General features: G+C 36.1%; 2 protein-coding genes across 2 annotated transcripts; both read right to left on the bottom strand.

Moving 5' to 3' along the window:
- Positions 1-1791: 1791 nt before the first annotated feature.
- Positions 1792-22893, bottom strand: LOC145787401 (uncharacterized). Its single transcript, XM_082599141.1, has 16 exons — positions 22736-22893; positions 19769-19866; positions 19529-19644; positions 18482-18622; positions 17575-17701; positions 16505-16668; positions 13567-13704; positions 12766-13195; positions 12371-12444; positions 11672-11738; positions 11526-11578; positions 10690-10896; positions 9655-9775; positions 8829-9007; positions 8258-8366; positions 1792-3126 (listed from the first exon to the last, which is right to left on the bottom strand). Exons 1-16 carry the CDS (start codon positions 22852-22854, stop codon positions 3020-3022), a joined length of 2250 nt encoding a protein of 749 aa, XP_082455267.1. The 5' UTR covers positions 22855-22893; the 3' UTR covers positions 1792-3019.
- On the bottom strand, positions 3304-7611 carry LOC145787562 (uncharacterized). Its single transcript, XM_082599329.1, has 2 exons — positions 7446-7611; positions 3304-4238 (listed from the first exon to the last, which is right to left on the bottom strand). Exon 2 carries the CDS (start codon positions 4154-4156, stop codon positions 3644-3646), a length of 513 nt encoding a protein of 170 aa, XP_082455455.1. The 5' UTR covers positions 4157-4238; positions 7446-7611; the 3' UTR covers positions 3304-3643.
- Positions 22894-23417: the final 524 nt, after the last annotated feature.

The following is a 23417-nucleotide window of genomic DNA, read 5'->3' as shown; positions in this document are numbered from 1 at the left end:
GCATCTATAGGAGAGAAATGAATTTTATGAGAAAATTCTAAATGTGGCCACGCCCAAAATCATGAAATGACTTTGATGTGACGCTGTGCTTCTTTGTCCAAAACAGCTGATTAATGTGATTGATAGAAGTATGACATCGTCTATCACGTTTTTTCTTTTCATACAACAAAAGAACAACAAAAACACTTTGCAAAGAGATTATATCAATATTTAAGTTAGCTGAAAATTCGGTAAATGCTGAATCAACAACTTTAAATGTCCGCCCCTATAGATCAGTCGGTAAAGTACCAGATTGTATGAACAAAGAAACCTCAAGACGAAGCGGCGCTGGCTGGTTGTACTCTCGGAGTGTGCGCTTGAGCATTCAGCGGCATCTAGTGGATGAAATAATTCACAAACAAATGAAAACTTCAGTCTTGATTATCGGGGATGCGTCGATGACTTAAACTAAAACTGAAGGGCAGGTACCAAACTGCAAAGATTAAACTTGCAAAGAGGCTTTCTCAGGATAGCCCACATTAATCATTCAAATGTCTGGGAAAGTTTGAAATTTCCTTAATTCTTAAAATTAAACAACATAGTTCCTTGAACTGCAAATAATCCAAAAACCAGTTTACTTGATTTCCTGTAATTTCATTGTATACAAAAGCAAGCACAATGCGCATTTCACAGTAGGACAAACAGATCAGAATAAAAAGAATAATAGATACTGCCATTCAACGTAAATGGACACAAAAACAACATTGAAAGTGGGTTTGGCTATCTGAAACCTGTTTTTCAAGGGTAAAAATTACTTTAAGGAAAAGTAGTGTTTCGACTTTATGACTATATTAGAAAATAAAAACAATTAAAAATTGTTGCACAAAACCTAAAAGCAATTTACAAAGACAAAAACGCAAGGATTTTTTTTCCTTTTGTAATGAAATCTCGTAAACTTTAGATTAAGTTGCAGACACGTAACTGCATTTGTACTTGTAAATCTATGTACGATTTGCAGTCTGCACTGAGACAACCAGTTCATAAAGAAATACCGTGAGTTTACTTGAAAGATATAACAAAGTTAAAACAAATGTTGCAAGCTGATAGCCTGACAACTTACACTTTCATCAATCTAATGCTTAAAAACAGTAAATCAACATAATAAATTATATTGATAGAAAACAAAATTTATATTCTTATTGTGTAAGAAATATGATCTTCTGCAGTTTACCTCGAAAAAAAAACAACCTTCTACATTGTATTTCATTTAAATCTATAACGTAAACTGGCTCCTGTCATGACTTGGTGTGACACCAGTCATAGCCATATCAACAACACAGACATGCACTGTAGTTTTCAATAAACAAGAACCATTGCTCTGTTACTGTACGAGAGTTGTTTGAACGACCTGGTGTTTCAGTCACAGCTTTGAACGTGGTTTCACATCACCGGACGTGACGTGGTTTTGGAGGACAAATCGACGTTCAGTTTGTTTCAAGTTGATTTTTTGCAGCAATTCATGAAACAGCTCGGCTACCGGTATGTTTTTTTTTTCAATTTTACTGGGCTTTTTTTTACATTGTAAGTAGGCAGGTTGTTTATTTAATTAATCAATGGTATATTTTCTTATATTAGTGACGAATGGTAGGCTAAGTGTTTTATATTTTTTCTTCAAGTTTGATCACTGATATAAGAGAAAACTGTGTCGAAATTGGACTTGCCAAATGCCAAAAGAAGCGTAGGTTTACAGGCCTGGCTAGAATCTCGATTCATTCGTGAAATAATATTGATGAGGAAAGAATCGTTTTAAAATAAAATCACATTGAAATATATTTGTTCATGGAATAAAAATAACAAAGCATTCTCGTTTTACGGTAAAAAACTAAACAATAAAATAAAACAAAAAATTACTGAACTTTGCCACGCCAAAGGTTGATCTTCAAGTTTGATTAACTTGATTTTGATTAAAAAATAATATTGTACATGAACTAATCTGAGTAACCACTGAATGAACGTCAACACCACAAGCATGCACAATATGCAATGTGCGATGACTAAACAGTAAACATCGCTTTGTCATTACACGAGAGATGTTTTGAACAGATTGATCAGCTAATGTCCAATCCAAATGTCCTTTCAAACCATTATTGCAGGTCGATGAACTACAATATAGGTTACTAGAATTTTTGTTTAAAGATGCATATGATGAAACTCATGATGAAGTGTGTGAATCAATTTTAAGTATTTTGTTGATACACAATGTACGGCGCAACACATTTAGCGACAGAGAAGTGTTTAATAGAAACAACATAGTAATGAATGGGTGTAAATAGTGTTGCGTGATATACATTATACAAGGCAACTAACTCGCATAATCCGAAACAAAACTACAGTTTTAATTTAACCTTATAGTACACAAAGGGGTAATATTTGTACCCTCCCGGTTACCCATCAGTACTATGACAAAATATACATGAACTGCAAAACCAAAGAATTTACTTTTTTCTGTCTTTTTTTGTCATTTTAGTGTACTACATAGAACTCTCTGTGTCTGGCATGATTAAAAACATTTTAACACAATTGCAAAATCCCTTTCTTGTACCAAAATACGACAAATAGAAAACTACAGTACAAGAAATTGAAATTTATAAACAAAGAAATCTCTTGATTCGTCGCCAAAAAAAAAGTCTATTTCCATTTAGCAAATCTCTTTTTCTGCATTGATTCAACATCTTATTGACAGATATTGTTAGTTGAGAATAAATACCAATTGGTTATTCAGGGGTGGTTTTGTCCCAAACGAACATGAGCTAACAATTAATTACTTCAACTTATCTCAAATACAAATCTCTTCACAAATCTTAAAACAAAACTCTTGGGCTTATTTGACAAACAACAAAATTGCTACAAAAATAACTTTTTATATAGTAACAGGCATCTTTTAAAACGAATATCCACAAAAACAATTTCGAAACAATATGTAAAAATGTGGTCTTAAAAATTACAATGCTCTGCCGAAGAAATATGAGTGTTGATGACATCATAAAATAACTTCCTCGATATCATCATCGTTGAACGCCGGAAAGGCTTTGACGACAGGGCCGGTCAAGATCTCGTTTTTCCTACTCAAGGGTCCATTGACACTCCCTAGAAGACAGTCAGCAATCAGAGAACATTCATGACAAAATTAAAATGTGAGCTTAGTTTTCAATTAAACGCAAACAAAAAGATGTGGCTGAAATGTAATAGCAAATTGTAGTAGGCCATGAATATACAGTAGGGTGTTTCATTTTTTCACCACTTTTGAAATTCAAAATGCCTGGGGTCCCATCTGGTGGTATTTGGGGAAAAAAGTTTACACCCCAATTTTTTTTCAATTATGACGTCATATTGAGGTGGTCCACGAGGTTTGAAATTTTTGGGCCTCAAAATCTCGAAATTTGGGCGTATCTCCGGAACCACACATCATAGATCGACAAAATTAGTATCAAAATGCGCAGAAGGGTCGGTTTCCTATACCTGATGTAGAGAATATTAAGGTCTATCTGCTTGAGAAAAAAAGTTATTTCAAAAAATCTGATTTTCGGTCTATTTTCTCCTGATGAACAGAGATCAGGTGATCAAGATAATAAGTTTTTCTGTATTTTTCCACTCTTGGAAGCTGTTATTGCGTAGTAATAGTTGGTGTTAAGGTTTCAGTACTGGGCTTGTCTAGTCTTGCTATCTGGTTAAGCAAAGCCCCATCTTGCATTGCTCCGGGTCCCTTCTTGGCGCCGTCCACAAAAGAAATGACGTGGGAAAGATATATTTCGTTTATGTGGGACATACATTTAAGGGTATGAATATCATGACCAACTTCATCATTATAATAATTGACCAGTCGAGTATTGACTCCGGACTTTTTTCCTGTATTGAGAGCAGTCGTATCAGCCATGACTGAATATACTTGGGATAGGTGAACTCTGCAAGCCTCCTGGATGATGGTGTCAAAAATCAGTGCTGCAGTGACCGACACAATTTTGGGAAAATATTTAACAGCAAGCACACTTTCGTGCTTCATGCCATTATCATCAACAAGTTGACCCAAGAAAACGTATCGATCTATTTTATCGACAACGCGCCCATCATAACATAACTGCATGGCAGAAGCTGAGTTGAGAAGGTTCTCACTTTCCATCAGAGATTTTTCTCTTGTTTTTTGTCGTTGGCGGTATACTGTCGAAGGTGCTGCAGCTATTTGATCTTTTCCAAGAACCGACCTCATAAGATCTGACTGTTGGCGTACCGAAGTCATCCTACGATCAGCAAGTAAACAACTTCTATCATTTATTGAAAAAGAATGTACTTTCTTGTACACTTTTCCCCCAATAGCTGGTTTCAGAGGCTCGTATTCCCTATCATCTTCCTAATTCATATCCCCATCAGAGTCGCTTTCGCTACTGTGTAGACATCTAACTGCTTCATTTCTTTTTCTTTGTTTCGAACATAGTAATGCCGATGCTTTGGCAGATTGTATGCCAGAAGTGCTCGGTTGTTCAACTTCACTGCTCGTTTCCCACCTCCTTTTATGATTTTCCCGTTCTAAAGCCTTTTCTACATGGTTGACATCTACGCCACTGATAAGCATTTTTCAATCTTTTTGCTGCTCTTTCAAGAAAGCGATTTCTTTCTCCTGGACTCGGTTTTCGAGTTCACAGGTGCAAGAGAGTTTCTTTTGAAAAACAACCAGATTTTCGGAGATCGAACACTTCACTTACATGCACATATATCGAACAAGTTCTGTAACCATTCTTGATTAACCTCATTACCTCTGCGTTTCATTTCTTTTTTTCTTGCTGCATTGTACTTCTCTATCACGTCTTTTAACTTGGCTTCAATTCTCTGTTTGCTAAGCACTGGAAGACCAGTTTTGTTCCATATGCCAACTACATCTTTCAGCAGTTCATCTTTCAAATCTTTGAAATAGAGTACCGTATTTTCTTCAAAAACTTGGGATTAGTTTCGGCTACCGTACTCTCTTCCTCAAGTAAAAATAGTGATGATTATATCTGAATTAAGGGGAAGCACATTTTTCTCCGATTCCTTGAAGTTTTGCATCGACTTACTAATACTTGGCCTTAATGCCATAATGACACTTAATCAAAATCTAAAGCAGGTGAGCATTTAGGGTGTTTCATTTTTTCACCATTTTTGAAATTCAAAATGCCTGGGGTCCCATCTGGTGGTATTTGGGGTAAAAAGTTTATACCCCAAATTTTTTTCAATCATGACGTCATATTGAGGTGGTCCACGAGGTTTGAAATTTTTGGGCCTCAAAATCTCGAAATTTGGCCGTATCTCCGGAACCGCTCATCATAGATCGACAAAATTAGTATCAAAATGCGCAGAAGGGTCGGTTTCCTATACCTGATGTAGAGAATATTAAGGTCTATCTGCTTCAGAAAAAAAGTTATTTCAAAAAATCTGATTTTCGGTCTATTTTCTCCTGATGAACAGAGATCAGGTGATCAAGGTAAGAAGTTTTTCTGTATTTTTCCATCTTTGAAGCTGCTATTGCGTAATAATAGTCCTTGCTCGTTTTGCAAGAGATGAAATGGTAATTTGAAGGTATTACTATTATAATATTAATGTAACCGTTGAAGAAGAGGTATGCTGCTGACCTGCTTTAGATTAAGTGTCATTACGGCATAAAGGTCAGGTATTAGTAAGTCGATGCAAAACTTCAAGGAATTGGAGAGAAATGTGCTTCCCCTTAATTCAGATATAGTCAGTCACTATTTTTACTTGAGGAAGAAAGTAGCCGAAACTAATCCTAAGTTTTTGAACAAAATACCCCATTTCAAAGATTTAAAAGATGAACTGCTGAAAGATGTAGTTGGCATATGGAACAAAGCTGGTCTTCCAGTGCTTAGCAAACAGAGAAACCTAGCACTTCTGGCATACAATCTGCCAAAGCATCGGCACTACTATGTTTGAAACAGAGAAAAATACATGAAGTAGTTAGATGTCTACACAGTAGCGAAAGCGACTCTGATGGTGACATGAATTGGGAAGATGATAAGGAATACAAGCCTCTGAAACCAGCTGTTTGAGGAAAAGTGTACAAGAAAGTGCATTCTTTTTCCATAAATGATAGAAGTTGTGTACTTGCTGATCGTAGGATGACTTCGGTACGCCAGCAGTCAGATCTTATGAGGTCGGTTCTTGGAAAAGATCAAGTAGCTGCAATGCTGCACCACCTTCGACAGTATACCGCCAACAACAAAAAACGAGAGAAAAATCTCTGATGGAAAGTGAGAACCTTCTCAACTCAGCTTCTGCCATGCAGTTATGTTATGATTGGCGCGTTGTCGATAAAATAGATAGATACGTTTTCTTGGGTCAACTTGGTGATGATAATAATGGTATAAAACACGAAAGTGTGCTTGCTGTTAAATCTTTTCCCAAAAATATGTCGGTCACTGCAGAACTGATTTTTGGCACCATCATCCAGTAGGCTTGCAGAGTTCACCTATCTCAAGTATATTCAGTCATGGCTGATACGACTGCTCTCAACACAGGAAAAAAGTCCGGAGTCAATACTCGACTGGTCAATTATTTTATTGGTGAAGTTGGTCATGATATTCATACCCTATGATATAATGCATGTTCCACATAAACGAAATATATATATCAGATCTTTCCCATGTCATTTCTTTTGTGGACGGCGCCAAGAAGGGTCCGGAGCAATGCAAGATGGGGCTTTGCTTAACCAGGTAGCAAGACTAGACAATCGCAGTACTGAAACCTTAACACCAACTATTATTACGCAATAACAGCTTTCAAGAGTGGAAAAATACAGAAAAACTTTTATCTTGATCACCTGATCTCTGTTCATCAGGAGAAAATAGACCGAAAATCAGATTTTTTAAAATAACTTTTTTTCTGAAGCAGATAGACCTTAATATTTTCTACATCAGGTATAGGAAACCGACCCTTCTGCACATTTTGATACTAATTTTGTCGATCTATGATGAGCGGTTCCGGAGATACGGCCAAATTTCGAGATTTTGAGGCCCAAAAATTTCAAACCTCGTGGACCACCTCAATATGACGTCATAATTGAAAAAAATTTGGGGTATAAACTTTTTTCCCCAAATACCACCAGATGGGACCCCAGGCATTTTGAATTTCAAAAATGGTGAAAAAATGAAACACCCTAGCATACATACCTCTTCCTCAACGGTTACATTATAATATCCTCGACGAGGAATAGCCATCATCATCATTATAATAGCATTACCTTCAATTATTACCCTTTCGTCTCTTGCAAAACGAACAAGGACTATTATTACGCAATAGCAGCTTCCAAGAGTGGAAAAATACAGAAAAACTTATTATCTTGATCACCTGATCTCTGTTCATCAGGAGAAAATAGACCGAAAATCAAATTTTTTGAAATAACTTTTTTTCTCAAGCAGATAGACCTTAATATTCTCTACATCAGGTATAGGAAACCGACCCTTCTGCGCATTTTGATACTAATTTTGTCGATCTATGATGTGTGGTTCCGGAGATACGCCCAAATTTCGAGATTTTGAGGCCCAAAAATTTCAAACCTCGTGGACCACCTCAATATGACGTCATAATTGAAAAAAATTTGGGGTGTAAACTTTTTTCCCCAAATACCACCAGATGGGACCCCAGGCATTTTGAATTTCAAAAATGGTGAAAAAATGAAACACCCTAATATACAGTGGACAATAGGCCTGCAGTGTTAGTAACTGTTATGAGGGTTTTTTCATTTTTTGTTTGTCGTATCCAGGCTTACACCCGGTAGTTGAAGATTTAGATTGAGTGGACGGAAAGGCAAGGAAGCCAATCTTCGTGTCCACCTTCAGACACGCCTTTAAGTGTCTTGCCAAAGACTTTAAGTGTCTTGCCAAAGACACAGCCGCATGCCTTTGAGCGGTGTCGTAACGGCGCCCTTTCGATTGGCGTCCCAGGGCTCTCACCACTCGGCTATGCAGCCGACTTTGCATTTTTCATTAACATGGCACTTAAAAGTGCGCAAAAGATGTCGTAAAAACCTCAGAACCATATGATGTGATCAATGCTTGACACCTGCGCAAACATCTAGACCAAGTCGCCACCACGGGGCAAGAGTAGTAAAAGGCAAAGCCCCTCGACCTTTGGAGTGACGAAGAAGGTTCACACGAAGAAGAAGAAGAAGAATTTATTTAAAAAAGCTTTTTATAAGTTTAGTAAGTTTAATGCATAGACACATGCATAAACTAACCTTTTTGCGTAACAGGTACGACGTTACGTTCCCAGGGATAACCAGAATGAACCGGTTTGGCACGTGGGGTGGTTTTCATCCGAGATCCCTCTTGAGATGATGAAAGTGACTGAACAAGTAAAAAACACAATTTTCAAGTAAATCTAAGGAACGCGAACGGGAATCTGTGCGAAACGCAAGCCCAAAACAGAAACGAATGTCAAATAAAACAGAAGTAGGGTTACATCTTCTTTATCTGTTAACCAAATAAACCTATGTTTGAAAATAAACACGATCAAATACATTATGTCAAATACAGGGTTGCTCAAAAGTAAGTTTGCAGTTACTAAACTATCGTTTATATGCTTGAAGTTACTTGATAAGTGTATCCAGTATATAACATTTCTCACAGTATCAACCTAGCTTGGATTTGCACTTTTTTCTTGCTGCTTGCAATTTATTCTAGTGCTAAATTGTCAAATGGATACTCCACGTGATAACTGTAAACCACAGTACATTTGGGCCACCATGCATTTACATTCGTAAAAGCGTTCTCGTAATTTCATGAACACAAAGATATCTGACGTCTTACAATTTCGCTTTTAGTTGGTCCGTTGGAGACAGTGGTTGTTTGACTTCCTGCTTGGTCGCCGAACAGCTGCTGAAGAAAGTCGCTCTTCTTTGCTTTCCCGCTAGCGACATCAAGTAACGGTTCGTCTGATTCCGAACCAGGCGGTGTGTGGCGCCGTTGCGTTTTCTGTTGTGCTCGAGCTGCACAGAAGAAAGTTGAATCCACCACGACCAAGACAAGTTTTTGTAGCAGTAAAAACGTGAGAAAGTCGCACTTATTTCAAAGGAATCATCAAGCACCATCTCCGCTTGCAGCAGATTATGCAGAAAAGTATTTTTAAAGAAAGTTTCCGTAAAAAGTTGCATTTATGCTCTAGCATTTTAAACCGCAGAAATAATTTGATTATTCGCATACAATGCCAAATGTATCCAAACATTGTTCGTTGATAATTGACGATTTACGAAGATCGTTTATTCAACATGTATTGCTGGCTTCGCACATCATTGCACAAAGTTGCTTGTTATACAATAGATTGCATACAATATTGGAGTAATGTATGGTTGAAACTTTTTTACAATCGCTCTGAGATCGTTATTCAGTTTCAGCCGTTTATCCAAATACAAATCTATCCCAACTTGATGGTTGCAAACACAAATACAAAATATTTTCTTTTGGCACAACACTCGGAAAAAAGCAGATTAAAAGTCGTATTATAGCTCAAACTATCTTGCTGTTTAAGTCTCGTGTGAATAGTGAATTGTATGGCAGTTTTATATGCTCCACTCGGAATTTTACGCCAGTTTTTAAAGGTATGATCACAACAGGAGCATTAACCCAACCCACTTACGTTTCCGTTTCGGTTGTGACGTCACGGTCGGTGCGTAACCACCGAAGGACAGTTCGGGTTCCGTTGTTTCAGGCGACTTGTTTGCCAGTTCTGTGGCTGATGGACCAGTTTTTTGGGAATTCTGTTAAAAAGTATAGTGTAGTCATTCTCTTTTCACAAGTTCTGTTAAATCAATCACGTTTACAGTCACTAACCTGTGCGCATTGTAAAGCAACAATACAACAAAACTTGGATTGTTTCGTTAACTATTACAGAAATAGTGCAAAGTGAGATTATGCAATGCACATTCAAGGCTGTACTTCCGAAGTAATGCGCTAAAATCGTTATTACTCCAAACGTTAAACACAGGTTGTAGTGTAAAATACATTCGAATCATTTCGCATGCCACGTTGATGTTTCACGGGCAGTATGTTGCACAGGCCTGGTTTGATCTGTGAAGCTGTGACCGTGCATAGTCAAACTCGAAAAGTTTCTAGTTCGAAACCAGCCAAAAGCGAATGTTTTCATCAAACCGTTTGAATTCAGTACTAACTTTTATGAAAAACAAGATTGGTTCAAAGGATACCTTTTGGAAATTTTCAATGAAAGCACATAGTGAATAAAAAAATAACAGTAACCTCTCAAGTACATGTAGCTCCACACAAAGTGAAATTTGCATGACTTTTGACTCTTTTTTATTTCTTTAACAGAATGTCTAAAAAGACATTATCAAAATAAAATCCAATCCTATAGACTATAGAGTATAGATGTTTGCTGGTACACCCCTTCATTTTCTTTGAAAGCATATAGATTAGGATAGCATCAAATACAGTTAACATTCACTAAAAACCTTAACAGGCTGTTTCACCCTTATTTGGATCATCAGAAGGTTCTTATTCAAGTACAAATAGATTAGAATTAATATCAAAAATAATGGAAATTGCGTATTCAGAATACTTTACAACAACACTATACAATTTTAACATCACATTTCCATCAAAGGGATGAGCAAGAAAAACGAAGAAGCGTAGAGATGATGGAGATCCAAATTGGTACCTGCAGCTTGCTATCGTATCCTCTTCCTTGCTTCGAAGAGATCTTATTTTCTGATCTTGCCGGTTTGGTCGCAGGATTTCCATTAAGAAGATTGCGGAAAGTGTCGTCACTAGGTTTGTTACTTCTACCAGCAGAGGAGGATTTATCTTCTTCCACATCTTTGATCTTGGCAAGGAGTGCTGCTTTTCTCCTCCGATCTTCCTCCACCTGCAAAAAGATAAATTTTCAGTCAAATTTTTTTTTTGATAAAAAAGCTATGAAGAAATGCAAAATGACTTATTTCGCACAAAGCAAAAAGTGTGTCAATCTCAACGACAAACCTTCTTCGAAAGTAAAAAACTTCATCATTTTAAATACTGATTCACTATATTATTACAGAATTAGATCTTCTCTAAGGATCTGCACCACGCCAGGCCTGTTCGACCAATGCAAGTGTTTTAAAGTAAAAATCAACTACTCACAAAACAATCATTTTTCACGTATGTAAAAAATACAACAACTTGACTTCACATACAAACGAGTTTATTTTCACACGATTCAGTTCAATTACAAACAGCTAAAATTCGATTTTGATCAGCTAGCAGCTACATCATCTTCAATTAAGCTTATTCAAATAAAATATTTGATAAATTTTTAAGCATTGTTGTGGGTTTGACATCTGTCAGAAAATACTTCATTTTATTGAACTTGACTTCATAAACAACTTAGCTAATCTACTTTGTAAGGGAATAATATCACGCAGCAGATCATACCCTGATGCGTGCATTTCCAGTTTCATTCAGTAGGCAACTACAAATCCAATAAATGTGTAACATCATTCTTTTATAAAACTTTACCTTCTTCCTTTCTTCTTCCAGCTCTTGTTCGCTCTTTTTCTTCTCAAGGGAGTCTGTAATGTAGTAAAAAATGGACATTATTTCATGGGTCAAGAAAAAGATAAACAAACGGGACATCACTCAAGGATTTGAAAGCAGCATCTTACCCATTTCAGGAGATAACTGTCTATTTAAGCTATCTGGAGGAGACTGAAGGTGCGGAGGAGATGATCTCTGAAAACATAAGAAGAGACTAAAAATGATAAAACCGAAGACAGTTTGAAAAAAACTATTACCAACAACTACGTGCTATCAAAATGCATTGAAAGTTAGAACATCAAAAATACGATATTTAGTAAAATGCAGGAAAATGCACATTCACTTATTCACCAGTCCAGCAAGGTTTAAATTTGTTGAAAATGTGATAAGTTACAAGGTTATATAGAAATAGTTATTTTCACAGTAATTGTTCGGATTTGTAAGCGTAATTATTCCTACGTGCTTATTTTACACTACACTGCCATAATGTCATCAAGCTTGAAGATATGGCCTCTTAAAAAAGCAGTATTTCAAACCGAAAAGGCTTCATATACCATCGTATGAACATATTTCTTCAATAAAAAATGTTTTGAGTTCTTGACAAGGGAAACGAATTTCCATTAACTTCTCTTTTTTTTACGTGTAACTGTTTGCTGCAGCAACCACTCTTTCTTTTTCATGACCAAAGTACTCCCAGACAGCAAAATCTCTCATTTTTACATTGATTGAACGTCTGCTGACGATATAAAAATGACGGATTTTGCTATCTGAGCTGTCTCATTCCGCAATAAAGTAATAGCAACGTCGAAAAAACGTATGTGGCTCACCATATTAGAGAGGAAAGTCGAATTTGGAGAACCATGAGCATTTGTCAAGAAAAACGAGTCGCCGGCTTCGTTTGCTAAAACAGACGCAGGATGTCAGTAAACAGCATGCGCTGGTATTTAAATTTTACTTAAGATATAGCGACACCTGCCGACATAGAAAAAATACATTTCCATTGTTGGGATGACGTCACAGTACAATGTTGTGAGCGCATTTCTTCTCTAGAGATCAGAATATTGAAAACTTGGAGACATAAACTATAAAATACCGTAAAAGCTATAAAGTTTAACTCAATGTCAGTAAAGCATGTTATCGCAGCATCTTGCTAAGATGCTGTCCCGCGCTTTCGGCGGGTGTCGAGCCGACAACCTTTCGAGTCACAGCTCATGACTATTACCTTGTGGTTTGGCTTCACCCTTGGTGACGTCAGGCTTCGTATGCCATCCGTTTGTCGTCGATGCTGCATTATTTGAACTCCCAAAGTCTAACAAAGATGAATCTTCTTTGTCTTCGCCATACACTTTGGCAGGAGTCTTAATTGTCTTTCTGAAATCATTTATCCCATTTGTCGCTTCGATGACAGACGGCGAAGGCTTTTCGTCATCTATTGGCAAAGAAACGTCAGGAGGAACAGAATTATCCATCGATGGCATCAGTTCTCTTGAAGAAGATATAGGAAGAGGAGGAACTGTGGGGTCTTTAGACGGTTGCCCTTCCGTGTTCTGCCGAAGGCTTGGTACAAATGGTCTTGCAACGAATGACTTTTCAGGGCTTTGCTTGCTGCGTAAGGCATAGATATTGCTCACGTCCAGAGCTCTTTCTTTCTCCTTTACAAGAATTCCACCGTTACTTTGCGCTAGCAGTCATGATGGACACAATTTTTCTGAGTTACGCTTAAAAATTGTGTCTTTTTGTGTTAAACCGATACAAAAAGTCGTCAAATTGCTAGTAATTCATATTCAGTTCATGCTAATCATAGCAAAAGGCGAACACCATGACAATGACGCACAAGAGGCAACAACAAGGGCACCAATTAGCGCACTGCTTCCTTTGTAATTTCAAAATACAGTGCACAAACTGCACAAACTGCACATCTTGTTTTTGAAAAAAAAAACATAAAATCACACAGAACAACCTCAATCATTTCTATTTTAAAATGTCATTTTACATAAATTTTACCACCAAGTAGCAGCCTCACCTTAAGCTTTGTTTGCATAGCGTTGAATTCTTCCTGCAGCATTTGCAATCTCTGTCTTGATTCGCGATGTTTCATTCTTTCTCCGTTCATTTGCCGTTGGAAACTTTGCGTTGAAAGCTCGATCTTCTTTTCAAGCTCCTACACACATAAAATTGTTTAAATTGGTTATTGACGGTTTTAACAGGTTTTCACTGGTCTAAAGCTGCACGGGATGATAAAAAATAACATATGCGCTTGCTGTTACTATAAGCAATCAAACTTCACGAAACTGTGAGCTTACTGAGCTCTTCTTATAAGTGTCAAAAGACTTTGCTTTTTACCACCCTACAACGTGGACGACTTATGAAAGGTGTTAGGGCACGCATGCAACGGCCATTGTATTATTTGGTTGATCAAGTTCGCGAAGACAACATATACCGTTAAGCGCGCGATAGATTGCTCAGTTGAGTGTTGCCTGGGGTTTGGTGCTCTGTTTAACTCAGGGGTTCTTAAACTTTTTTTAACGGAGACCCCTTCAAAAATAAAATGGTTTGCGTGGACCCCTTTTGTGACCTAGTCCGAGAAACTTTTTTGATCAGCAAGCATTGGATATAACGCAATAAAATTAAAATGAATTGGTAACAAAATTTATGTTTTATTAAATTTAAGAAATAGCGAATGCAAATTGTTTTTCAATATCTTTGATTTAATTTCATTAATGTCAAGAATACTGCTCTTTATCTTCAACAAGAACATGAAATTGTGGCTTTGTGTTTGATAGGGCTGATAGGATAGTTGTTTGAAATTAATCTTTTTTCTTTTGAAAAATTTATTACATTTTTGGAATTATACACTACGATTTCCATTGGGCCTTCATGGACCCCCTAAAATTAGTCCGCCTACCCCTTGGGGGTCCACGGACCCCAGTTTAAGAACTCCTGGTTTAACTGCTTCAAAATGATTTTACTAACTAATACAATACCATTGATACATTGCCAGAGAAGCAATATTTCAATATCAAGCTCAGGTTACAAAGCCGATTGCTTTGATGAACGAAAGTGACATTCATCTTGCCACGTCTTCATAGTCTTCACGTCACGTCTTCACGTCTTCTTATTTCCACGTCGTCAGCCACGTCGTCAGAAATCGGTTTTAATCAAACATGATCAACTCTACCAATCAACGGACTTGCAAGAAGTAAATCTTTTTTGTAAGTTTAAATATCGCATACATGCCATGCATTTTACTGCACGTGAACAAAATACAACACTGGTTCGACTCTTGGAGTGTGCGATTGAGCAACGCATTTTACTTCATTGTCAATCTCAGTGACCGGGGCTGTATCAATTTACCTATATGCAGAAGTAAAAAACATTTAGACTTACAAATAAACCATTTGTACGATGCAATTTTTCTACATTAAAAACAACGAAAACTTTGCCTACAAAAAAAAATTAAATAAGACGTTGTGTATGAACATTCCCTCAAATCGTAGTTTTAACAACGCAAGTGTGAAAACGTATTACAAACCATCGGTCTTTGAATAGTGTTCAGATCAAAACAAGCCACTGAGTGTTATCGAGTTGAATTACTTTGACACTGAAAACACTTCAACCGTGTCCAAGCGATCTAACACTGTTCTTGAGCAACCGTTATATGTGCAGCCAGAATATCAGACCTTTTTACATTGATTCAACGTCTGCAGACGATTGAATCAATGTAAAAAGACTGGTTTTCTGGCTGAGTAAAGCTTCAGTCAATGCTTGTATTGAAGAGCATCACACCCAAATCTTCTACTTGTTTCATACAAAATATTTAAATTCATTCTTTCTGAATAGATAAAACACTGAAAAGTTTGGATGCTCATCAGGATTACCGTCTTTTCTAGCAGTGGTTGAAACCCTCATCTTTGTATTATTGTTCAATCTCAAGAGTTATGAATAAGTTTGTGGCAACTTCTTCCCGCTTCATAGTTGGCCAACGAAATGCTATATCCTCCAATATGCAAGAATATGACCTAGCTTGTCAGTAAGCCATTTGGAGCCACATACCATGAAATCTTAACACGCTGCTGCGTAAAGCCACAAACGAGAAACAAGTCTGTCAAACAATCCTTCGAGTCATGAAAGCCAACAAAGCGACAAACATACTGAGCTGAAAGATGTGAAGGACAAAACATTTTCAGTGTGTTCATCACAAAAAGACTATCTGAGCTGTGGCTTTTGTCGTCATCATAAAACAGCAGAAATAAGTTGGCTAGCAAGCATAATGGGAATCTTTAAACACACACAAGTTTTTCTTTAACCAACGTGACCAAGCAGATATACTATAAGTATAACAAGTCGAAGTGATGAAAGTTAACAGACATTAAAAACAAGTGCGTGTTTTCATGCTAGCTTCAACAGTTCTGGAGTTTCAATGTAATCATGTTTACAAAAAGTAAGCGGATTTAAAGTTCTCTTTTTTGTTAAGTCGCATATTTTAATTACAACAAAATCTCATTCATATTATCATATCTAATCAAGTACAATGGTTTAACCTGCGAAAACTGTTTGTATGATTAGACTTTCTACGCGATATTGTTAATGGTCGCGACAGTATCGTTTTAGCTCCAAATATTTTATAAGAAATGCGTCTAAGCGCCGGGGAGCTGAAAATTACCATCTTTCGATTGATATGAAACTGGTAATTTTTCGACTTGGAAGGTAGCGTTTTCATAGCATGTGATGCATAATATTATAGCCTAATTCAAAGAAACACATTATAATATCACAATTTATAGCTTCACTGGTTATGATAAAAGCATTTTTATGTCGTCGTGTTTTTTCAATCGTTTTGCGTTGTATTTTTCATTGCTTTTTCTTGTGCTATTTGCAAGCATTTCAACGTCTGACGAATCATTGCCACAACACTGAGTTGCTAAGTGGAATACACGTTGTTCACAACTTTCCATGATCACCTTATTTTTCCGTTCTGCTTCATAGAACTTCTCTTCTGTTGTGTTGAGCTTCTTTGCCAGCTCCGAGCGCTCGCCCAAGTTTTTTTCATAGACGATTTTTTTCAACTTTCTCAAGGTGTGGTCCATCTTATGTACATCCTCCTCTCTGTCTCGCAATTTCGCTTCTGAATCAAAATAAAAAACGCTCTTTAGACTCTAACGAATGCTTTTATTGCACTTAAATTTTAACTTTTGCATGTTATAAGGTGATAAAGATCAAAACGTATTTTAAACGTTGTCTTGAAGAAAAACTACATCCAAAAATTGAACGAGTCAAATCTTTCCTTCAAAGATGCAGTATTAGTTACGGATCAAACTGTTTTCTGAGTTCAAAGGGCAAAATTTATCGTTTTCTCCTCTAAAAAGCATTTACATACTGTACAATAGAAAAGTTTAAATCCATCACTTTCTAGTTCAACAGCTGGTTGAAAGTCTATGCAGCACCAGCACATAGTGTAGATCCTTGAACAGATCAGTTTGAGTTGAAAAGTAAAACTTGTTCTCAAAAATATTTTTGTTTGCGCTTCAAGATAAATCGAACCAATAGAATCGGAAGACACAATTAAAGTATAGTATCCCAGTTAGCAAAATATTTCCTATTTCCGTTGATTCAACGTATGTAGACGCTTTAAAACAGATGCTATTTTGTTAGCTAAGGGGTAAAGTAACTTAGTTTTGCTATGAAGAAGAAACACCTTTGAAGTTTTATTTCACTTCTCTTGTCTCAAAATTTATAACTTTGTAACTTTTAAAGAAATACGAGACTAACTATAAATCTTTGCGTTGTAACATTTTTAAGCACGGATGTAATTGTAGGTAGTTTCATTAATAAATAAGAAGAAACAGTTTTTTAATAATACATTTATTTTTTATCTATCTATCTATACAATTTAACGTCTCTGGATGCCAACGAATGTTTATTTTGTGAGATACCATTTCTCCATGCCACCCGGTCCTGAAGGTCGACTGAAACAAAATCTTCTAATACATTTTATACATTTAATACATTTTAAAAATCAATACAAGCTTACCTAAACGCCTTTCAGATTCTTGAGCTTTACGAAGTCTAGCTTTTAGCACTCTCTCGTCATCCATATGTCGGTTAATCAATCTGGGGAGTTCCCCTTCCTTGTCTTCAAACTTTCTGAGAGCTTTGTCCTTATATTGTAGAATGAGCGACATATCAAAATGGTGTCCGCTTTTGCTGGTAGCTCATTAGAATAAAATCTATTTATTATAAGCTACTATTTCTAGCAGGTACTTAGTTCAATAATGTTAGAAAGCCACTGAGGTAGCAATATGAGAAAATCAGTTTTGGAGATTGTTCAACAAATTTCCTAAATTTTCGGAGGCATTGTTAAAAAAAATCAGCAAAATTGGAAGCAAAATTCCTTGGCAACTACTACCGATTATTAGTAGCAGAAGCGAACAAGGCTTTATTTTCAGCCACAAACAATGGCTGTTTCACTGCGCTTTAACCTTTGAATAAGTGACGAGAATATCTTTAAGCAAAAGGCCTGTACTGTATTTAGACTAAAAACTATGAATAGAAACCATACCCTGAAGCAAGGGTTCTGAACTTGGGTAAATTTACCCTAAAATAAATTTCATTTATCAAGCAGATAAATTTTCTAAAAGCGAAAAATGATAAATTCAAAACTTTATTTGAAAAAAGCTGATAGGGATGGATTTGTCTTTAAAAAGTCGACTATAACCCTTAACTAAAATAATAATTGGCCATGGATAATAACACTATATATTATTATAGGGGAAATTGATTCCACAAAGGGTAAACAAGAATGAAATATTTGAGGGCCTCTGCCATGTTTAAGCTCAAATTGCATTTTTAAAACTAAAATGACACTGAACCATAATGGCAATACAGATAGTTCTTGGCCAACATATTTGAAACAAAACGAAATCTGCTTCATTCACTACCTGTCGATGCTGTAAATTTCTTAAAACTTTATTTTCCTTGGCCAGCTCATCTATCTTTGTTTGAGTTTCACCTAGCTCATCCGTTAAATTATTGATGCGACTTCTCTGGGCTGACAACATTCTTGCATGAACGTGGTCTACCTGTGAAAAAAAAGTCAAACTATTACTACATGGTCAATTCAGAGTTACAAACAATATTTGCACTATTGAAGTGTAAAAGTTTACGACATTAAACTTAGTCATAGAAGTAGAGTGCCAGTCTGTGCATGCTTGTGTGTATAAGAGTAAGTGTGTAGCCTATTTAAACTTGTTGTTGCGGGGTAATAGCTGATTAGACGAACCCTGATGGTCTTTCGCTTCTATCTGGAGTCTGGACTGTGATACAACAAATTATTACGCAATATGTTGTTTTGAGAGTTTCAGTCACTCTTTTAAATGGCGCTATCGAACGAATACACTGACAACATTTTGTTGCAAATATGTAAAATATTAGTCACAGCATAGCTGCCATGATCACTGTTCGTTCACAGTAGCAGTCTTAGTATTTCAATTAACTTTGAAGCTTGTTTTTGTTTTCCACAACCTACGGCAGCAATGCCTGGTGTATTGCAAGTCATAATCGCAGAAAGAGACTGCGAACATTTTTAAGAAAAACAAAAATTTCGGATTTTAATGCAAGCTTTACCGAATTGCAAAGTCAATAAGTTATAGATTGTAATATGATTGAAATGAAACTTTTGTCACAGAAAAATGTAACTTTTTTGGACAAGCAACTACTGAAACGTCCTGTATATTACGAACAGCAGCAAAGCCTGTATTTTTAAAAATATTTTTTTGTAAGAAACAACTTCTAAAGTGAAGCAACTTGGTGCGCAAACCTTTAAACAATAAGTAATAACTTGCAATAACTCTTGTAAATTGCTGTCAAACCGGCATATCATGAAAAGCATCGAAGTGAATTTACGAATGATCTGTACAAGTACAAGCCACAAGATTAGAGCAAGCTACAAAAGGATAATAGCAGATGATAACAGCAAAAAACTTTACTTTTGAAGCAGGTGGCCTTCTTTTTGAGCTCTTGGAGTAACTTGACGATCTCCAACCTTTCTTGGCGGCCTGTGCAGTCGCATTATAGGTTCTTCTGCGCTGCTCACTCTGTGTGGCTGGAAAATGAAGAATCATGTTATTAATAGTAAAACGTTTAAAAGGATGTCACAAAGGAACAATACATATAGAAACGAACATTTGCAATGTACGGTGCTAAAAATACATACATATTACACTAACATTTTTTTGGATTATAAGAAGTTGTTGTGAAGGTGGTTGAAGAGGATTCGCTTTCTAAAGGACCAGCATAACTTCTTTGCTTATTCCTCGTTTTGTATCTGTAAAAAATAATAATTTCAAAGTACAAAATAGTCAAGCTTGCAAAATAACACATCAACAACATATACAGTACTGTAGGTTACAAGTGATGACAAGCATATAAAAGACAAGCGTGATCATTGCATTGCTTTGAAACCAGTTGAATTCAAAATTTTGCAAGCAATGCACTCCAGTGAAATTAAAAATCTTCTATTTCGTTTGCACTGTAGGCCTACATCATTATATCAATGTATGTATATATGTCACTTGTCGAAAAATTACCAACAACATAATATCAATTGTTTGTGAACATCAAATCTTGTGTAACATTGCATTTAATGTATTATTATGAAAATATGCCTTTTCTTTTGTTGCAAAATGTGAATCTTCTAACGTGAAGTGTGTAGATTAATGGTAGCCTATACATTATTAGGTTAAACCAATAAATTAAATTTAAAACAAGAAGGTTAATTTAAACAAGTAATTTGATTAATTTAAACGTCATTGCACAAAGAATAATAACTAATATCTTTTAAAAAAGTAAAAATTGAAAAGTTCAAGGCATTGATTTATAAAAAAAAACAAAGCAATTATTGGTACATTTTCATATTTCAGTGATGCACTAAGCAAGGTATAAAGAAGATTGAAGTACAAAAGCAAATTAATGCTGGCTAGGTGTCTGGTATGGTATGGGCGTGAAAAACTACATCAGATGAGTGGTTTGGTGAAACTAAAATTCGATGACAAGATATCATCTCAAATTACTCAGTGTAGTAATGATTTTTGTCTTTGATCAATAATTTTTTATTCATTTTGATAAGAATGTGTTATAAAATAAAAATTTCAGTATAAAAAGCAGAATTGTCTAAGAATGAACAGAAAAGTTTTGTATCAGAAGCGGCGTCCATAGTAGAAAAGTTTATCAGTGTTATATAAACCTTAGAGACTACTTTGGTACTTAAAACTTGGAATAATTTAGTCTATATGTACCCAGAGTCAGGGCCTCTGAGAGAAATTTTCACTAGGGGTACAAAGAGTCATTCCGGGCCCCCCTCTTAATCCGGGCCCCCTTTGTCTTGGGCAAAAAGTGTGATGTTTGCTTAGGCGTATTGCACACCACATAACATTTTACTGCAGAATTGGACATCTGTGCGCAATAATAGTATCAGGCTGCAATAAAACTACTATTTTGTGTTGTGCATATCATGTTATCCGTCCCTCGCCAATTTGTGTATCCTGCATTGAATTCGTGTGTCAGTTGTTGATGGTGCTGTTGAGAGGTGTCGCTTATTGTAGGCTACATCTTTAATGTAAAATTTTTAAATTCATTTTTTTATTTCCCTTAGATGTAACTTATAATTACTTCTGAAGAAGACACTATGTGGTGTCGAAAACGTTGGATTTAGTAGTTTTTTCGTGTTTTTTTTTGTGTGTTTAGTGTTAAATCCGATAACGTTACTGAGTGTTATATGTATCTGACTATCTGGTACAAGCCAAGCTCTCTACCAAGGCTCAAACATAACATCTTGCTAAAACATAATCAAGTTAATCATCTGACCAATCCTAACCTTTCTTCATTAACTTTTGCATTCACCACATGCCCAGCACTAGCAGAGGTGAACGAGAGAAGTGACTTTTTTTTGACTCCGGCTCCAAAAGTATTCTCCGGCTCCTGCTCTAACTCCGAAATTCATTTTGAAGTGAAATAAGCGTGAAACTACCTTTGTCAAATAGTTTTTAAAAAACAAAAAAACACCCGGGGTTTTAGCCCGGATTTTTCTCAAACCTGCTTTTGCTACACTATGCCCCTCCCCCCCAGGACAGGAGAATAACTAACTTTTATGATTAAATTTAGGGTGCTTTTAACAGAACATTTTTGCACTTAAAGCATCAAATTACCACTTTGGGCCCCTAATTTGCTCACAAAGCACTCGATTATCTTTCTGGGCCCTTTTGCTAGATTACGGGCCCCCCAGGACTAAAGAATAACAACTTTTATGCTTGAAATCAGTCGTTTAGGATGGTTTTAACCAAAAATTTTTGCGCGTAAACTATAAAACTACAATTTCGGGCCCCCAACAAACACAGGCCTGGGCCCTCAAGGGTACGTCGTACCCTCCGTACCCCCCTCTCATAGGCCTTGCCCAGAGTTCTTAAATCTTTTTGTGGCAACCCACTTTTCAATTTTAAATGCAGTTTGTGACCGTACAAAAATTGTTTTATTTGATAGCCTACTTTGAATTATGAAGAGTTTGGTAAGACTTTGTGAAGTGACAAAGCTAAACACAACGACCAGTATGCAAATCATAATAAGCGCACTTAGTCTACTTATGCAGAAGCAACAGCTAACACATGATTCTGTTTACTTGTCTGATCCAGAATTTCAAAACAGAAATAAAAATGGACACAATAAGAAAGTGACATAAAACTCTAAAGCTTTCAAAAATAAAAAAACAATAAGGAAGTGTTATGTGTGGTTGACACCAATACCGAAACTAAAAAACGTTCTTGTGACCCGTACAACTCATTCTTCGACCCTGGTTGGCAACCCACCACAAAATGTCTGGAGGTCCAACTTTGTGTCACAACCCGTATTGAGAACCCATGGTCTATTGTATGCTGTACAATAAAGTTTTGTGTGATTTCTAACAAACGGCATCAGTGATTTAATTTAAATATTTTAATGTGTCATAGTGGAATTTCAAAGATAAATGTATTAAATATAGAACTGAATGTGAAAAATATTGCATTTCACTCATAGCATACCTTTGTTGTATCAAAATACAATCATAATTTACACAGTTTGAAGCGAGTTTGATTAAAACCAAAAACATCAACACACATTTCACAATGAAATTAAATCAAATAAAACATTTAGATAAAACACACCTCTGCTTGTTATCTGGCGTTGGCGAACGCGAATCGTGTTCAAACTCTTCTGAGTATGTGGAGTACGAATCATCATTGTCTGATGAATACGCTTCTGTAGTTAATCGTTTATGTGCCATAGTATTGTCGTTTCAGTGACGGTTATTAAAAGATCTGTTGCATTTGTACAGGTCCACTACAGATAATGGAAAACCTTTTATATTACCATTTTTCAACCACGAGTAATACAAATCTAAATGGAGAAATAAGTAAGATTCATAAAGATATATCACAATACAAAATACAAAAATGAAGAAAACTGAAAATTGTTACTTTTATGATGATATTGATCAATCTTCATATCATACGTTTTTTTAATAGTGTCACATGTTTTTCTTTCATTGTCATACTTGACACTAAACATTGATTGCCTCGACACTACATAAAGTTTCCAAGTTTCTTAGTCTTTTGTTCTTTGTATTATGTCTGTGCTGATGTTGTTTTCTACATAGCAATGAGTCAGGCAAGCAATCAGGATGGATCGTTTTGGCAAACAATACTAGGCCTACTGCATTTAGTACAACACTTTTAATACATGACCTTTTAATTTAGAGTCCCGTGTGTTGCCACAGCATAAAAGAGAGAAATTATCTTCACAATAACAAAACAGTTACAACAGCACATTACCAAATCAGGTTCAAAT

The sequence above is a fragment of the Aplidium turbinatum genome, chromosome 18 (genome assembly GCF_918807975.1).
Source record: "Aplidium turbinatum chromosome 18, kaAplTurb1.1, whole genome shotgun sequence".
NCBI classification, from domain to species: Eukaryota; Metazoa; Chordata; class Ascidiacea; order Aplousobranchia; family Polyclinidae; genus Aplidium; species Aplidium turbinatum.
Note: the sequence above shows the minus strand (reverse complement) of the source record. Positions and strands in the feature narration are given on the sequence as shown.